The 14,673-nt window shown below is 47.6% G+C and overlaps 1 protein-coding gene across 1 annotated transcript in view; it reads left to right on the top strand.

Annotated features, from left to right (window-relative positions):
- TG (thyroglobulin) overlaps positions 1 to 14,673 on the top strand; it is a 235,997-nt gene that overhangs the window by 102,158 nt on the left and 119,166 nt on the right. Inside the window, exons 36-37 of the mRNA XM_027560798.1 lie at positions 10,375 to 10,509; positions 12,681 to 12,845. Of these exons, the coding sequence (XP_027416599.1) occupies positions 10,375 to 10,509; positions 12,681 to 12,845 (300 nt within the window). The remainder of the gene's footprint in view (positions 1 to 10,374; positions 10,510 to 12,680; positions 12,846 to 14,673) is intronic.

Below are 14,673 nucleotides of genomic sequence, written 5' to 3'. Positions count from 1 at the left end.
GGTAGTGGTTCAGTTCAGTTCAGTTCAGTTGCTCAGTCGTGTCCGACTCTTTGCGACCCCATGAATCGCAGCACACCAGGCCTCCCTGTCCATCACCAACTCCTGGAGTTCACCCAGACTCACGTCCATCGAGTCAGTGATGCCATCTAGCCATCTCATCCTCTGTCGTCCCCTTCTCCTCCTGCCCCCAATCCCTCCCAGCATCAGGGTCTTTTCCAGTGAGTCAGCTCTTTGCATGAGGTGGCCAAAGTACTGGAGTTTCAGCTTTAGCATCATTCCTTCCAAAGAAATCCCAGGGCTGATCTCCTTCAGAATGGACTGATTGGATCTCCTTGCAATCCAAGGGACTCAAGAGTCTTCTCCAACACCACAGTTCAAAAGCATCAATTCTTCGGCACTCAGCCTTCTTCACAGTCCAACTCTCACATCCATACATGACCACTGGAAAAACCATAGCCTTGACTAGATGGACCTTTGTTGGCAAAGTAATGTCTCTGCTTTTGAATATGCTATCTAGGTTGGTCATAACTTTCCTTCCAAGGAGTAAGCGTCTTTAAATTTCATGGCTGCAGTCACCATCTGTAGTGATTTTGGAGCCCCCCAAAAATAAAGTCTGACACTGTTTCCACTGTCTCCCCGTCTATTTCCCATGAAGTGATGGGACCGGATGCCATGATCTTCGTTTTCTGAATGCTGAGCTTTAAGCCAACTTTTTCACTCTCCACTTTCACTTTCATCAAGAGGCTTTTTAGTTCCTCTTCACTTTCTGCCATAAGGGTGGTGTCATCTGCTTATCTGAGGTTATTGGTATTTCTCCCGGCAATCTTGATTCCAGCTTGTGTTTCTTCCAGCCCAGCGTTTCTCATGATGTACTCTGCATATAAGTTAAATAAGCAGGGTGACAATATACAGCCTTGATGTACTCCTTTTCCTATTTGGAACCAGTCTGTTGTTCCATGTCCAGTTCTAACTGTTGCTTTCTGACCTGCATACTACCAGTTCTCAAAAAGATAATGCAAGGAGGGGAAGAGTTAAAGAGTGTGGGGATAGAAATAAGACTTCAGTGTCCAGCTTTCAACATGCCGAGTTTGGGATGCTTCAGGGAGGTATCTAGTGAGTCCTGAATATCTCAGCATGAGGCTTGGGTGAAGGTCTGTCCTGGAGATACTTCTGATAATCACTAGCATGTCAGTGGTATTTTAAGCCTTGGGGGGTCATGAGATCACCCTTGGAGAGTATATAGAATGTAAATAGCAAAGGTCAGGGACAGACCCCCAAGGAACTGCGGTCTTTAAGGGAAGAGTAGAAGAGAAACCAGAAGAGGAGCCAAAAGGAGCTGCAGGGTGTGTGGAGTCATGGAAACCAGGGGAGGGCCCTGTGGTCAGTACCTTCAAGGAAGATGGAGACTGTGCATATTCACTGGATTAGTCATGAAGGGCCCTTTGCAAATTTCGCTGGTGAAGAGGGAAGAAACTGCATAGTAGTGATTTGACAAAAATGGAAACTACAGACTTTCCAAAAAATCTTGGCTCTGAAGTCAAAGAGAGAATGAGATTGACAGCTAAAAAAAGAATTGTGGAACATTCGTTGGTAACCAAACATTTTTATGTCATGAATCACCCATAATAAAGTATTGGAATGTATCCTCCATAGGTACCAAATTTTGCATGTGTTTTCATGCAAGCGACTCCCTGAAACCCAGACCCCAAGTTAAGAAACCTAAGGTGATGGGTTGGTTTCATAGTAGAGAAATGTGGGTGTGTTTTCACGCAAAGCATGAAGTGTCAGTGTTGAGAGTAGGTGAGGCGTGTAGGAGAGGTGGGAGTGGGTGTGTAGGAGATGGGGGCACAGAGGGGAGAAATTGGAGGTGGATGTCCAACTGGCTTCAAACAGCCACCCTTTCTCTTAGGAGAAACAACGAGGGAAAGATGGGAGGCTTCACAGAGAGCAGAAGGGGGGCAGGGAGTTAGAGCCGATGCCGATAATGGTCACTTTTTCTCTGGGAGGCAAGAGATCAGGCGTCTCGTGAGAGTGCAAGGGTCATGGCGATGCCTGGGCCTGAGGAGAACGGAGGAGACAGGACAGCAGCATGAGGCTGCATGGAGAGTGCAGTGGAGGCTGAAGACTCAACACCTGTAAAGGCGCCAGTCTGTCTGTGGGTATTTCTGTAGCTGTGCTCAGGTCGAGACAAGGTGCAGAGGAAGCAGGCCCATGGGATTAATCCAATGGAAGGGAAGAGGGTGGAGAGCACTGGTAGAAGGGAAGCTGAAATGCTGGACCAAGCAATGAGAGGTCTTGGTTTGTGAGAAGCCAGTGAAGATGGATAACCTGGAGGGAGTTAGAGAGTAGAAATCATAGTGAAATGAAAGAGCTGATTTTAATGGAATAAAGTATGAAAATTCCGGAAGAAGGGAGGGCTGTGGGATGTAGCAGCAGGTGGCACTTTGAATGAATGGCATTGGCATTGCAATGGAGCTCAGTGCCCTGGCAGAGTTTGGCTGTGGAGATGCTTGGCTGGGGTGAGTGCAGATACCATTTTCTGTGTTTGAAGAGGTCAAGAGACTGAGACCAGAATGTGAAATGGCCCATCTGCATAAATGATAAAGTCACTTTAGCAGTAGCTAGGGTGAAGATGGAAATTATCTTGGCAAAAATAATAGCTGGCAAAGAATTGGAAGAATGTGGGGGAATGACCAGACATCCCTAGTTGGGGATGAGAGAAATACTAGAAGGTTCCATAGCAGAAGACTATAACCCAAAATGAAGACAGGGAACTGTATAGTAGGAACCCTTGTTTCCAGGACACAGTGGATAGGGAAGGATGAGACAAGATCAGGGGTTTGCTGTGACAGCAGGGAGATGGTTTCAGAGAGCTGGGAGCCACAGGAGCCTGGTTCAGAAGTAGGGTAAGACCATGTTGATTTAGGCTTGGATTCTATCCTCGAATTGGAGGGCAGCTCATGTTTGCTAACTTTTCCTTCTACCAAATAGGAACCACCAAAAAACCCAAACGAAACGAATCTGTCATTTTGTAAAAGGACTTTAACATGCCAAGTTAGGAAGGAAGGGCAGTTATCAACATGTCATGCTGCTGCTGCTGCTAAGTTGCTTCAGTCGTGTCCGACTCTATGCGACCCCATAGACAGCAGCCCACCAGGCTCTGCCGTCCCTGGGATTCTCCAGGCAAGAACACTGGAGTAGGTTGCCATTAAAATTACAATATTTTACCTTCCAGATGGCATTCCCCAGATGACTCCTTATTCCTGGAAAAAGTACAGAAACTCCCTGTCAACTTTCCTGTTGAGTTTTTGGTTCCCAGAATGTAGACCCTCCACCCATCATGGTGCACAGTGACTGAACCCATGGCCCTTCTGTCTCTGCCTTCTAGACCAGTGGTGGCGAACCACAGCGTGCAGTCTGTACAGAACCTCTAATCTGAGAATGGATGTGTAACATACAGATAGTATGCAGCAGAGGACGAACATGGGCCAGCAGAGCTTAAAACATTCACTGTCTGGCTTCTGACAGAAAAGTCTTGCTGGCCCTGCTCTAGCCTGAATGTGTGCTTTCTTCTCCATCCTTCCTCCCAGTCCCCGAATCATCTGAGCGGGTCTTCTCTGGTCCTCCCAGGCCACATAACCTACACCTTACTGTGTGATAGGCTTGACCAGGAATGTAAAGAGGTGGCAGCAGTCCTGCTAGTACTGTTAATGCTCGTATTTTGGCTGAAAATGCCTTGTTGTATTAATACAAGTGACAACATGTACACCCTCGTGCATTCAGCAACACAGCACAGCGGTAGAAGCTCAGGCTTTGGAGGCCAGCACACAGGGGTGAATCTTTAGTAGATGTTACGGAGCACTCTCCTGTGCCAAGGAGTTTGCAGGCATCAATCCATTCAGCCCCCACCCTCCCCACGTGTCCAAGGCTCACTGACTTCTCGTGCCATGACACACATTGGGTGCAATGACATGCCACTGGGAAGACCAGGTGGTGCACTGGCCCAGCAGCCTCCACACCACCCACCTCGCCCAACCCCGAGAGACTGGAAGGATCAAGAGCAAACTCTGACCCTCAGCATATGGGAAGCCCTGACTCAGGTGACATCGAGTGGCCAGACTATTCCAGTTTACAGAGTGCAGTTTACCCTAAATCAGAGCTAGCAGTGGGCAGAGCTTGGGACTGGGGCAGGCAGAGTGTCCCCAGAGTGGTCCTGCCTTAAAACATGCATGCAGTGGTGACCAGAACAGTCACGCACACAGCTGTGTGTAAATTAAGTGAAACGACACGTAGCACATCACAATGTGTCTGGCAAATAGGAACTGCTTAAGAAACATTAGCCATTGTAATATGACATGATAAGAATTATCACTAGGCTCAGCATTTCTGTGCAACAGGGAGCACAGCAAGCTCACTGTGAATCAAGGAATGGACATTTTTGCTGAATATTCACTCACTGTATTAGTTCAGGCTATGTAACAAAATCAGAGAAGGCAATGGCACCCCACTCCAGTACTCTTGCCTGGAAAATCCCATGAATGGAGGAGCCTGGTGGGCTGCAATCCATGGGGTCGCTAAGAGTTGGACATGACTGAGTGACTTCACTTTCACTTTTCACTTCCATGCATTGGAGAAGGAAATGGCAACCCACTCCGGTGTTCTTGCCTGGAGAATCCCAGAGACAGAGGAGCCTGGTAGGAGGCCGTCTATGGGGTCGCTCAGAGTCGGACACGACTGAAGCGACTTAGCAGCAGCAGCAGCAGCATGTAACAAAATACCACTAACTGGGGGCTTAAACAATAGAAAATTAGTCTCTCCCAGTTCTGGAGGCTGGACGTCCAAGGTCAAGGTGCCTGCAGGGTGGGTCCCTTCTGATGGCCATGAGGGAAGAATCTATTCCAGAACCCTCTCCTTGGCTTGTTGATGGCAGTCTTCTCCCTATGTCTGCTTATCATTTTCCTTTACTGCCCACTTCTAGGACTTAATTTCCCCTTTTCATGAAGACCCCAGTCTCTTTGGATTAGGGACCAGGGCTTCCCTGGAGGCACTAGTGGTAAAGAACCCACCTGCCAGGGCAGGTAGATGTGAGAGACCTGGGTTTGATCCCTGGGTTTGGAAGAACCCCTGGAGGAGGGCATGGCAACCCACTGCAGTATTCTTGCCTTGAGAATCCCGTGGACAGAGGAGCCTGGTGGGCTACCATCCATAGGGTCGCAAACAGTTGGACACGACTGAAGCGACTTAGCACAGCAAACACTGATGACCTTATTTTAACTAAATTACCTCTGTAAAAGCCCTGTCTTCAAATGGCGTCCCATTCAGAGGTGCGTGGGGTTAGGATGAATTTGAAGTGTGAATCTTGGAGTGGGGGTGGGACACAGTTCTACCACAGTACTCAGCGCCATCCCTCTGCTAAGCTCTGGAAGTGCAAAGTCAAAGATGAAAACATGCCTCCTGGGGAGCTGAAAAGTAGGTATTTAGGGGCTGAACAGAGGTAAATATGTCTCTGGATACTTTTATAGTGTTATAAATGTTAGAATGGGTCCAGTAGGGTCTGCTTTAAATGTCAGGCATTTCTCTTTGAAGATATGCGAGATGGATAGTTAGCTCCTGTCCCATTTTCATCTCGCAGATGATTGCAAAATAACAAGGGGTGTCTTTTTTCTTTCTGTTATCAAAGGAACATCTAGGTTTTTGTTTTTTTTTTTTAATGCGCTCTAATGAGGGTAAAAATAGCCCAACGTGATGTGGTTTTCACTTGAAAGACGGTGTCTGGTAAGAAATGAGGATGTCTGAGCAGTGGTCCTATCTTAAAATGATAGCACATGAGTATCTTCAGCTAGAGCTCGTGGCCATAAGACTGTGACAGCAGTGTCAACAAGCCTGTTACCTTCTGTTTATGCCAAGGTCACAGAGGATTGCTGATGCCTGAAATGGTTTTCCTGTCTGAAAGCCTTTTCCTGTCTGAAAGACTTCAAAACGTTGATGTTTTCCCCCAGCCAGCCAGCCTGGGCATGAAAACCAGCTCTAATATTTCCTCAAGCTTTTCCCATATCCAGCATTGATAAGTGTTGAGGAGCAGAAAGGAATTCTTGGTTCTTGATTGCAAGAAAAACAGTATGAATCCTGGCTTCTTTTCAGTGCTTTAGAGTTTCTAATTTTTTTCTCCATTCTTGGTGATTCTTAAGAAAATCCCATCAGTCTTTTCATTTAACAAATGGGTCTGTGATTATTTGAACGTTGGTGAGGTCAGGCATTCGCAACTGGCTTGACATTTCTGCACTTGGATCTGATTAAAAATCATTGAAAGGCTCCTTGCCCTCGTTTTGAGAGGTGAAGGCCAGAGCGACGCTTGCCCTTGCTAACGCAGTCAGCAAGGGACAGACCTGCTCCCTCTGTCTCAACACAGGTCTCCAGTTATGTTGGCGTTTGTTTTGTTGTGGCTATTTTTAACACCTGAAATTACTCTGTTTGAACCTTAACATCAAAATCAAACATTTCCTTCTTTAACTGACGTCTGTCTGGAAAGGGATAAAGGAAGGCAGGAAGACAGGAAAGCAAGAAAAGAGGAAGGAAGGGAGGGAGGAAGCGAAGGGAATGAAATACAGTTTTCCATATACTGGCGGAAATTTTCAAATGTATTTTAGTCTAGTGATTTAAGCGTAGTTGACATGAAAATGGAATAATGCTGCCTGGAAGGGAATGGAAGGGCCCTGGTATCACACCGAGGCCTGCCCTACCTAAAGTTGCAGGTCATGCTGCCCCCTACCCTCAGCCCCGCCACACCTCAGCAACAGTGTGGTGTGCAGGAAGACATAATCAAATTACCCAGAAGTTTCAAAAAATTCCTTCTGCCTTCTCCTGATCCCTCCACGCCAGCCTTGTCCCAGGATCCCTGGCTTTCTGCCAGGGGGACTCTATCAACGCCTCCCCTCCCGCCTCTGGCCCTGGGACTCCTCAGTGAGGCCATTAGCACAGTGGACCCAGCCCACGTGCCCGGCACTGAAGCCTGCTGCCGAACACAGTGACATTCGGAAACAGCAGCATTTCGGGGTTTTATGAGCCCAGCACGTCCCCGAGTGAACCCATCGCTGGCCTCACCCTCCGTCCTGCTCTGTGCCCCCACGCTGCGTTCCTTCTTTCCTCATGGACGTTTTCCACTGCACGCTCTGTTGCCCAACCCAAAAATCCCATGGTCTTCATCACCTTCTCCCTTACCCCATCCTGTCAATTCTGCCTCCTCAGCCCCTCTGGGAACTGTCCTTTCCTTTCCACTCCAAATCTTTCTTTCTTGGCCACACTGGGCAGCTTGCAGGATCTTAGTTCCCCAACCAGGAGTTGAACCGGGGCCATGGCAGCGAAAGCACTGAGTCCTAAGCACTGGACCGCCAGCAAATTCCAATGACTATATTTTTTAAATAAGTGATGCTGGCAATGCGATGTGTAAAATACATTTTACACAAAGGAAAAAAACTAATCAACAAACCACAGAGGCTGCATTTCAGGGGAGACTATCTCTTTGGGTGAGTCTGAAAGCCACCGCCGCCTCATTCACCTGGTGAATAAACCAGAACCCTTGGAGTAAACAGTGTATGCTGAAGCTGAAGGAGCTGGACTCAAGCTCAAGCATCACTGCTTGTCGGCTAAGCTCTTTGAGTGTGTTTCTGGATCTGTTTGCTCGCCTGTAAAATGTGCACATAATGGTGCCCACAGCATGGTTTATCGTGAATATTAAGTGACAGTGGTATTGCTGAGTCCTTGACAAATTAGTGAACTCTTATGAAATGCTACCAAGACTACCCAGCTTTCATGCTTCACTATGATTTTGCATTCACAAGGCACTTGCTGTCAGAGGTTTTCACGAGGTGCATATAGAACCCCAGATGTTGGAATCAACATGGCAGCAATGACTCATCCAGGGGTCCTGTGGGCCAGGGGATGGGGGCAGGTGCCGGGTGGGGCAGAGAGCTGGATCCAGGCCCTGGGATGGCCACTGATGAGCTGGCTCTCACTCTGGCAGTGACAGTCACCCTTTAATTAGAGCTCTTTCCCCTAGACATCAACCTAAACGTGGAGGGCAGCCAAAGCTTCCATTTTAAGACCATAATTGGTAGGTTCAGCCCTGAAATCCCATCATAAGTTTCTCTGAAATTTCCCTGTACTCACCATCTAATAATATGTGCCTCAGATCAGCCGTGTTGCAAAAATGCCACTTGCACTGACCATGGAAATAGCAACACGTGGAGGATGCTTAAGAAAATGACATCCCTAGTTTCCTGCAGGGAAACCAGGTCCCAAGTTCAGAAATATGTGGTTCGAGATTCTGAGACTGGTCCCACGGCCCCTGGACGAGTGTGGGGGTCTCACCTTCCTCTTCCTGAATCCACGTGAGATCTGCTTGCATTATTTGGCCACTTCTCTGAGTACACCTTTTTTTCTCTTTTTTCCTTTTCTTCCTTCCTTCCTTTCCTTTTTTTTCTCCTTTCTTTTTTTCTTTTTAATTAAAAAAAAGGGTAGTGGTACTCGATTGTTTTGCTACTCTATTTACCATTCTAATTTTAGTGACCCTCAGTACTGTGGTGGCAAAGACAGGTTTGACATAAAAGCAATAGGCTTCCTCATATAGCTAAGAGCACGGCGTTAACAAAGACAGTAACCTTTTCCTATCTGAGGATGGTCTTCCGGAGAGGATGCTCACCCTGTGGGAGGCTCAGAGGGACACGAAGGAGCACTGACTTGGAGCCAAGAGGCTCTGTCTCGGGCATTGTCACCATCCAGCTGGCATTGAGCCGGTGATGCCATCCAACCATCTCATCCTCATCAACTACATGTACATATATAAGCCCTCCCTCTTGAGCCTCCCTCCCTCCCCTCTAGGTCATCACAGAGCACCAAGATGAGCTCCCTGTGCTGTACAGCAGCTTCCCACTAGCTGTCTATTTCACACATGGTCGGGTGTATATGTCAGGGCTACTTTGTCATACAGAGTGAAGTAAGTCAGAAAGAGAAAAACAAATGTTGCATGTTCATGTGTCTATGTGGAATCTAGGAGAATGGTACTGTTGAACCTATTTGCAGGGCAGGAATAGAGACGCAGATGTAGAGAATGGACTTCTGGGTACAGCAGGGGGAGGGGAGGACGGGGCGAATTGTCTTCATCGTTTAAAGAGGTCTTGGCTGGGGTTTTCCAGGAAAGACTCCAAGATAGAGTTGCACACAGAAAGTTTAGTGCACAGTGCTCTTGGGAGCAACACATGTAAGGCAGAATTGGGCTGGGGGTGAGGCAGAACGTGGATGCAAACAAATCCTGGCCCCATGGACGCCTCAGTGAGCTGTGAAGCTGAGTTGGCCCCTGGGGGTTGTCCCATCTTGGGGCCAGAGAACGGGAACTTTGGAGATCCACCTGGACTAGTTTGGGGATGAAGGGAGGGAGGCGGCTGGCCTAGTCCTAGGTAATTCCTAGGAAGGGACTCAGCCAGCAGCCCCAACCACTTGGGGAAATGAGAGCTTTCCCCAGCTTCCCAGCACTTGGGGAAATGAGCGCCTTGGCCCTGAAGGCGGCCTACACAATGCGTCACAAAGAGCCATATGAGCAGCTCTGTGTGTGCTCAGCCATGTCCCACTCTTGTGATCCCTTGGGCCCTGTCAGGCTCCTTTGTCCACACGTTTCTGCAGGCAAGAATACTTCAGTGGGCAGCCATTCCCATTGCCAGGGCATCTTCCCGGCCCAGGCATCAAACCCTACTCTCTTGCATCTCCTGCACTGGCAGGCAGATTCTTCCCCACTCTGCCATGAGCCTGGTATTATCATGGTTGCTGGCATTATTCTGATTTTTGCATTATAACAACCATGTGTGTGTGTTGGTCACTCATTCATGTCTCACTCTTTGTGACCCCATGGACTGTAGCTCTCCAGGCTCCTCTGTCCATGGGATTCTCCGGGAAAGTATACTGGAGTGTGTTGCCATTGCCTTCTCCAGGGACTCTTCCCTACCCAGGGATCAAACCCGGGTTTCCTGCATTGGCAGGTGGATTCCTTACCATCTGAGCCACCAGCGAAGCCCATAACAACTGTACTGTGATGTTTTTCTTACCCTTTCACATTCTCCGCCATTCTCCTGTAAGCTGCTCAGTAGAAATGCCCATGCTTTTGTTGGTTCGTTTGTTTTGATTTTTAACCTCTGTATTCCCAGGCTTGAGCACATAGAAATTTGGAGTTTGGCTCATAGAAATCATTGACAAAATTGTCATAGAATGGAGAGATGGATAAAAGAGTGGGTCACACGAGAATGGAGACCCCTGGAGGAAGCCCTGGGGCGCCCTTTGGGTACATCGTGTGACGCCCCACTGACAGTCCCCTTCTTTCCCTTCCAGTCACTCTGGACTCGTGGCAGTCCCTGGCCCTCTCTTCAGTGATTGTTGATCCATCCATCAGGAACTTTGACGTTGCCCACATCAGCACCGCTGCCGTGGGGAACTTCTCTGCAGCCCGAGACCGCTGCTTGTGGGGTAAGGGGAATGTTCACCCTCTAGATAGGGGGTGAATTGGGATGAGGGTCCTCTCACACAAGTGCTGCTGAAGATTCTGACCTCAGAAACACATAGGAGACCCCAAGATCACCTGGGGTGCCTGGCCAGAAGGATGTCACCTGGGGGAGGAACCCTGGCTGGGCTCTCCTCTGTAGTCTCCTCATCCTCCTGCAGAGTTGACCCATGGCCAAGGTCTCCAAGAGGCTAAGCCAGACAGAAAATGAGCAACTCTGAGCCAGGTCAGAGGAAGGATCTAGGAGGTTAGTCTGAGATGGAGGAGATGGGTGGAGGCTGTGATGGCTGTCCTTAGATGGCAGGTGGGTGGTCATGACAGTGAAGAAAGATATTGTTCTGGCCAAGTTCATGGGGCAAAGTGAAGACCAGTGTTGTGGTTGTTCAGTTGCTCAGTCGTGTCTGACTCTGCGACCTCATGAGCTGCAGCACGCCAGGCTTCCCTGACCTTCACTATCTCTCGGAGTTTGCTCAAACTCATGTCCACTGAGTGGATGATGCCATCCAACCATCTCACCCTCTGTCTCCCTCTTCTCCTCCTGCCCTCAGCATTTTTCAGTGCTATACAGAGAACTTTCTAATAGGCAAAGCTGTCCACAGATGCCTAGTTCCTTTAGAGGGTTTGGGTCACTGGTATGTAAACAAAAGCTAGGTGACAACCTGATAGGAAGGTTCTACAAAGACTTGACTTTATGAAAGAGATCAAGATTAGATAACATTTGTGAGAGTTGAAAGTCGCTCAGTTGTGTCTGATTCTTTGTGACCCCATGGACCTTACAGTTCATGGAATTCTCCAGGCCAGAATACTGGAGTGGATAGCCTTTCCCTTCTCCAAGGGATCTTCTCAACCCAGGGATCAAACCCAGTTCTTCATTGCAGGCAGATTCTTTACCAGCTGAGCTAGAAGGGAAGACCATTCATGCTTCTGCAATTTTGAGATTCCATGGATCTCCTCCTCTACAAGGCTGGAAAACAACATGCACAAATTACAGACAAGGCTGCCTTGTGCAGTTGTATAGGTTGTACACTGTACAACTCTGGGTGGTACCACAACACAGAGATTAGGCTATGAATAAGGGCTTTAGGCAATGCACAGCTTGCTCAATTGAATGAAACGTCATTATTTTCATGGCTGTTCTTAGGACTAAATATCCTAATGCCATGAATCATTTAAACTGTCTAGGACAGAACCTGGTTTACATGGGAAAGGACATAACCCTTGATGGAACATGGTGAGTGTGATGAGGCAGGAGGCAGAGGGAGATGAGGCTGAAGAGGAAGGCGTGGGCTAGAGCATGAACAGCCTTGTCTTGTATGACTTAATTCTGAGGCCAGTGGGGAGCCATGTTAAAGCCATGCTTTAAACAGAAAAATGACAAGAGCACATTTGTGGATAAATAACCAAAGAAAACCCCGATTGTTGTGTGGAAAATAGTTTGATGGGAGAGTTGAGTCCCCCCCCACCACCAATGTTTTATTCCAAGATTCTAGCCCTGTGCCAGGTGCTAAAATGAAGGAGTGAGTTTTTGTGTGTATGTATGCCTGCGTAAGTGGGTAGATGAATGGATGATGCATAAGTGGGTGTATAGATTCATGAAGGGTGATTGGATGAAGGATGTCTAGCTGGCTTATGCTTTGAGAAACTGTGACTTTGGGCTGACCCTGAAGGAAAGTGAGGAGACTGCAGAGAAGTCCTCACCCATGTCTTCTCTCTCAGATGAATTCCTTCCTGCCAGGCACCTCAGGTTGTCTTGGGACAAATGGAAGAGTGGGTGGATGGATGATACACAGATTCATGGATGTATAATTACGTGAATGGATGAATGGATGATGCTTGGATAGATGGAAGGGTGCATGCATGGATTCATGGATGTATGGTTAGATGGCAGGATGAATGGATGTATGGATGGATTCATGGATCACAACTGGATGGATGGATCAGTGGATGCATGGATTTATGAATGTACGGTTGGATGGTAAGATAGATGGTTGGACAGATGAATGGATGAACTGATGGGTTCACGGATGGCATGACTGGATGGATGGATCAATGGACGCATGGATTCATGAATGTATTTTTGAATACTTGACTGAGATGATCTCTCAGGCTCAATCCCCACCATTCTTCTCCTCTGCAGAGTGTTCCCGTCACCAGGACTGCCTTGTCACCACTCTGCAGACCCAACCTGGGGCTGTGAGGTGTATGTTCTATGCTGATACCCAGAGCTGCACACACAGCCTGCAGGCCCAGAACTGCCGACTTCTGCTCCACGAAGAGGCCACCTACATCTACCGGAAGCCAAGTGAGTGCCAGCCTGTGTCTTTGCAGACATTCCCAAGGGCCTGGGTATGGCTGGGAGGGACTGTCGGAGAAAGTGGTGACTCATGGGCGGCGGCTTTTGAGGTTCTTAAGGAAAAGTCAGTCAAAATCATCTTAGGCTATGTGGCACTTACACGGGATGAACTGAAGGAAGACAAAAAAGCCTACTTCTGACCTAGAACTTCTCTGCACTGTCTGTATTCATGACTTCTTTTGAGTTATAGAAGCCATTTTGGCCTTTGAGTTTCTGCATAAAATAATTCATTAGGCCACTTTTTAGTACTGTTTCAGAGTTTATAAAGTTGTTTCACATACCTTATCTTGTTGGATCCTCATGTTATCCTGTGAGATATCAAGATAAAGGATTGATCCCTTTCTTAGAGGCCAGGAGACTCTGGTCCAGAGAAGTTAGGTTACTTCTCTGATTTCATACAACTAGTGATGACGGAACAGGGACTTGGAGCCAGGTCTCGTATCTCTAGGGGCAGTCCTCTCCCACAAAACTGCAGTGCCTAGCGACCATATCACCATCACCAAAGAGTGTGGTTGCTCTGGCTGGGTTCAGTTTACAAACATCCAGTAATGTGTTATCATGTGTCAGCCCTTGTGTGGGTGCTGGGGATGCAGGGGTGAAGCAGGCAAGGAACAAGCAGCATATAATTACAGCCTAAAGTGAAATGATATGAGCTATAGAACAGGAAACATGGGAGCCAAGGCCCTGGGGGACACCCCCTCCCGACTAGACATGCTTACGGGATGGAATGAATAACTTTTTAGAAATGTTGGCTGAGTCTGCCATCTTATCTTCAAGAGCAGATGTTAATGATCTCTCTCTGTAAAGAGTCAGATAATAAATATTTTAGGCTTCACAGCTACAAGTCTCTGTTACAGCTATTGAACTCTGCTGTTGAAGCAGAAAAGTGGCCACAGACAATAATAGATCGATGGGCACAGCTGTGTACCAATAAAACTTTATTTATAAGACCCAGTAACAGTGAAATTTGGCCTCACCTTGTCCTTGAGTATTAATGGTCCTTTAGGGCTGTCTGGATCCAGGGGTGTCCTCTCTCCCCCTTTCCTCCACCTCAGTATTTAGATCAGGAGAAGGTCCCCAGGCTTAGGAGTGCTTTGATTCCTATAAACTAAGGTCTTGGGCCCTTAATCTTAAGGCTTGCCTTCTATTCAGTTCAGTTCAGTCACTCAGTCGTGTCTGATTTTTGTGACCCCATGGAGTGCAGCATGCCAGGCTTCCCTGTCCTTCACCAACTCCTGGAGCTTGCTTAAACTCATGTCCATCAAGTCGGTGATGCCATCCAACCATCTCATCCTCTGTCATCCCTTTATCCTCCTGCCTTCAATCTTTCCCAGCATCAGGGTCTTTTCCAATGAGTCAGTTCTTTGCATCAGGTGGCCAAAGTACTGGAGCTTCAGCTTCAGCATCAGCCCTTCCAATGAATATTCAGGATTGATTTCCTTTAGGAGGGACTGGTTTGATCTCTTTGCAGTCCAAGGGACTCTCAGGATGCTTATATCATTTGGTCGAGTTAAATAGATTTCATCCATAGTGTAGCCAATCTGCACAGTAGTCCTGCTGAGAAATGCCTTCACTTTGAGGTATGAGTTCTGTAAAACAAATTAGACTGCTTCTCTCTGAATTCTGTGTGTCTCAAATTCAGCATGAAATGCTCACTCTCCAGCAGAAGACACATGCCCACGTGTATCTACATAGACATTTGTTTATTTGCACCTAAAGTACATATAGAGCTACAAATAATTTTCTTAATCCAAATAGTCACAGAACCTAAATATAT

Source organism: Bos indicus x Bos taurus, chromosome 14 (genome assembly GCF_003369695.1).
Source record: "Bos indicus x Bos taurus breed Angus x Brahman F1 hybrid chromosome 14, Bos_hybrid_MaternalHap_v2.0, whole genome shotgun sequence".
Taxonomy (NCBI): Eukaryota; Metazoa; Chordata; class Mammalia; order Artiodactyla; family Bovidae; genus Bos; species Bos indicus x Bos taurus.
The sequence above is the reverse complement of the archived record's forward strand: the minus strand, read 5'-3'. Positions and strand labels throughout refer to the sequence as shown.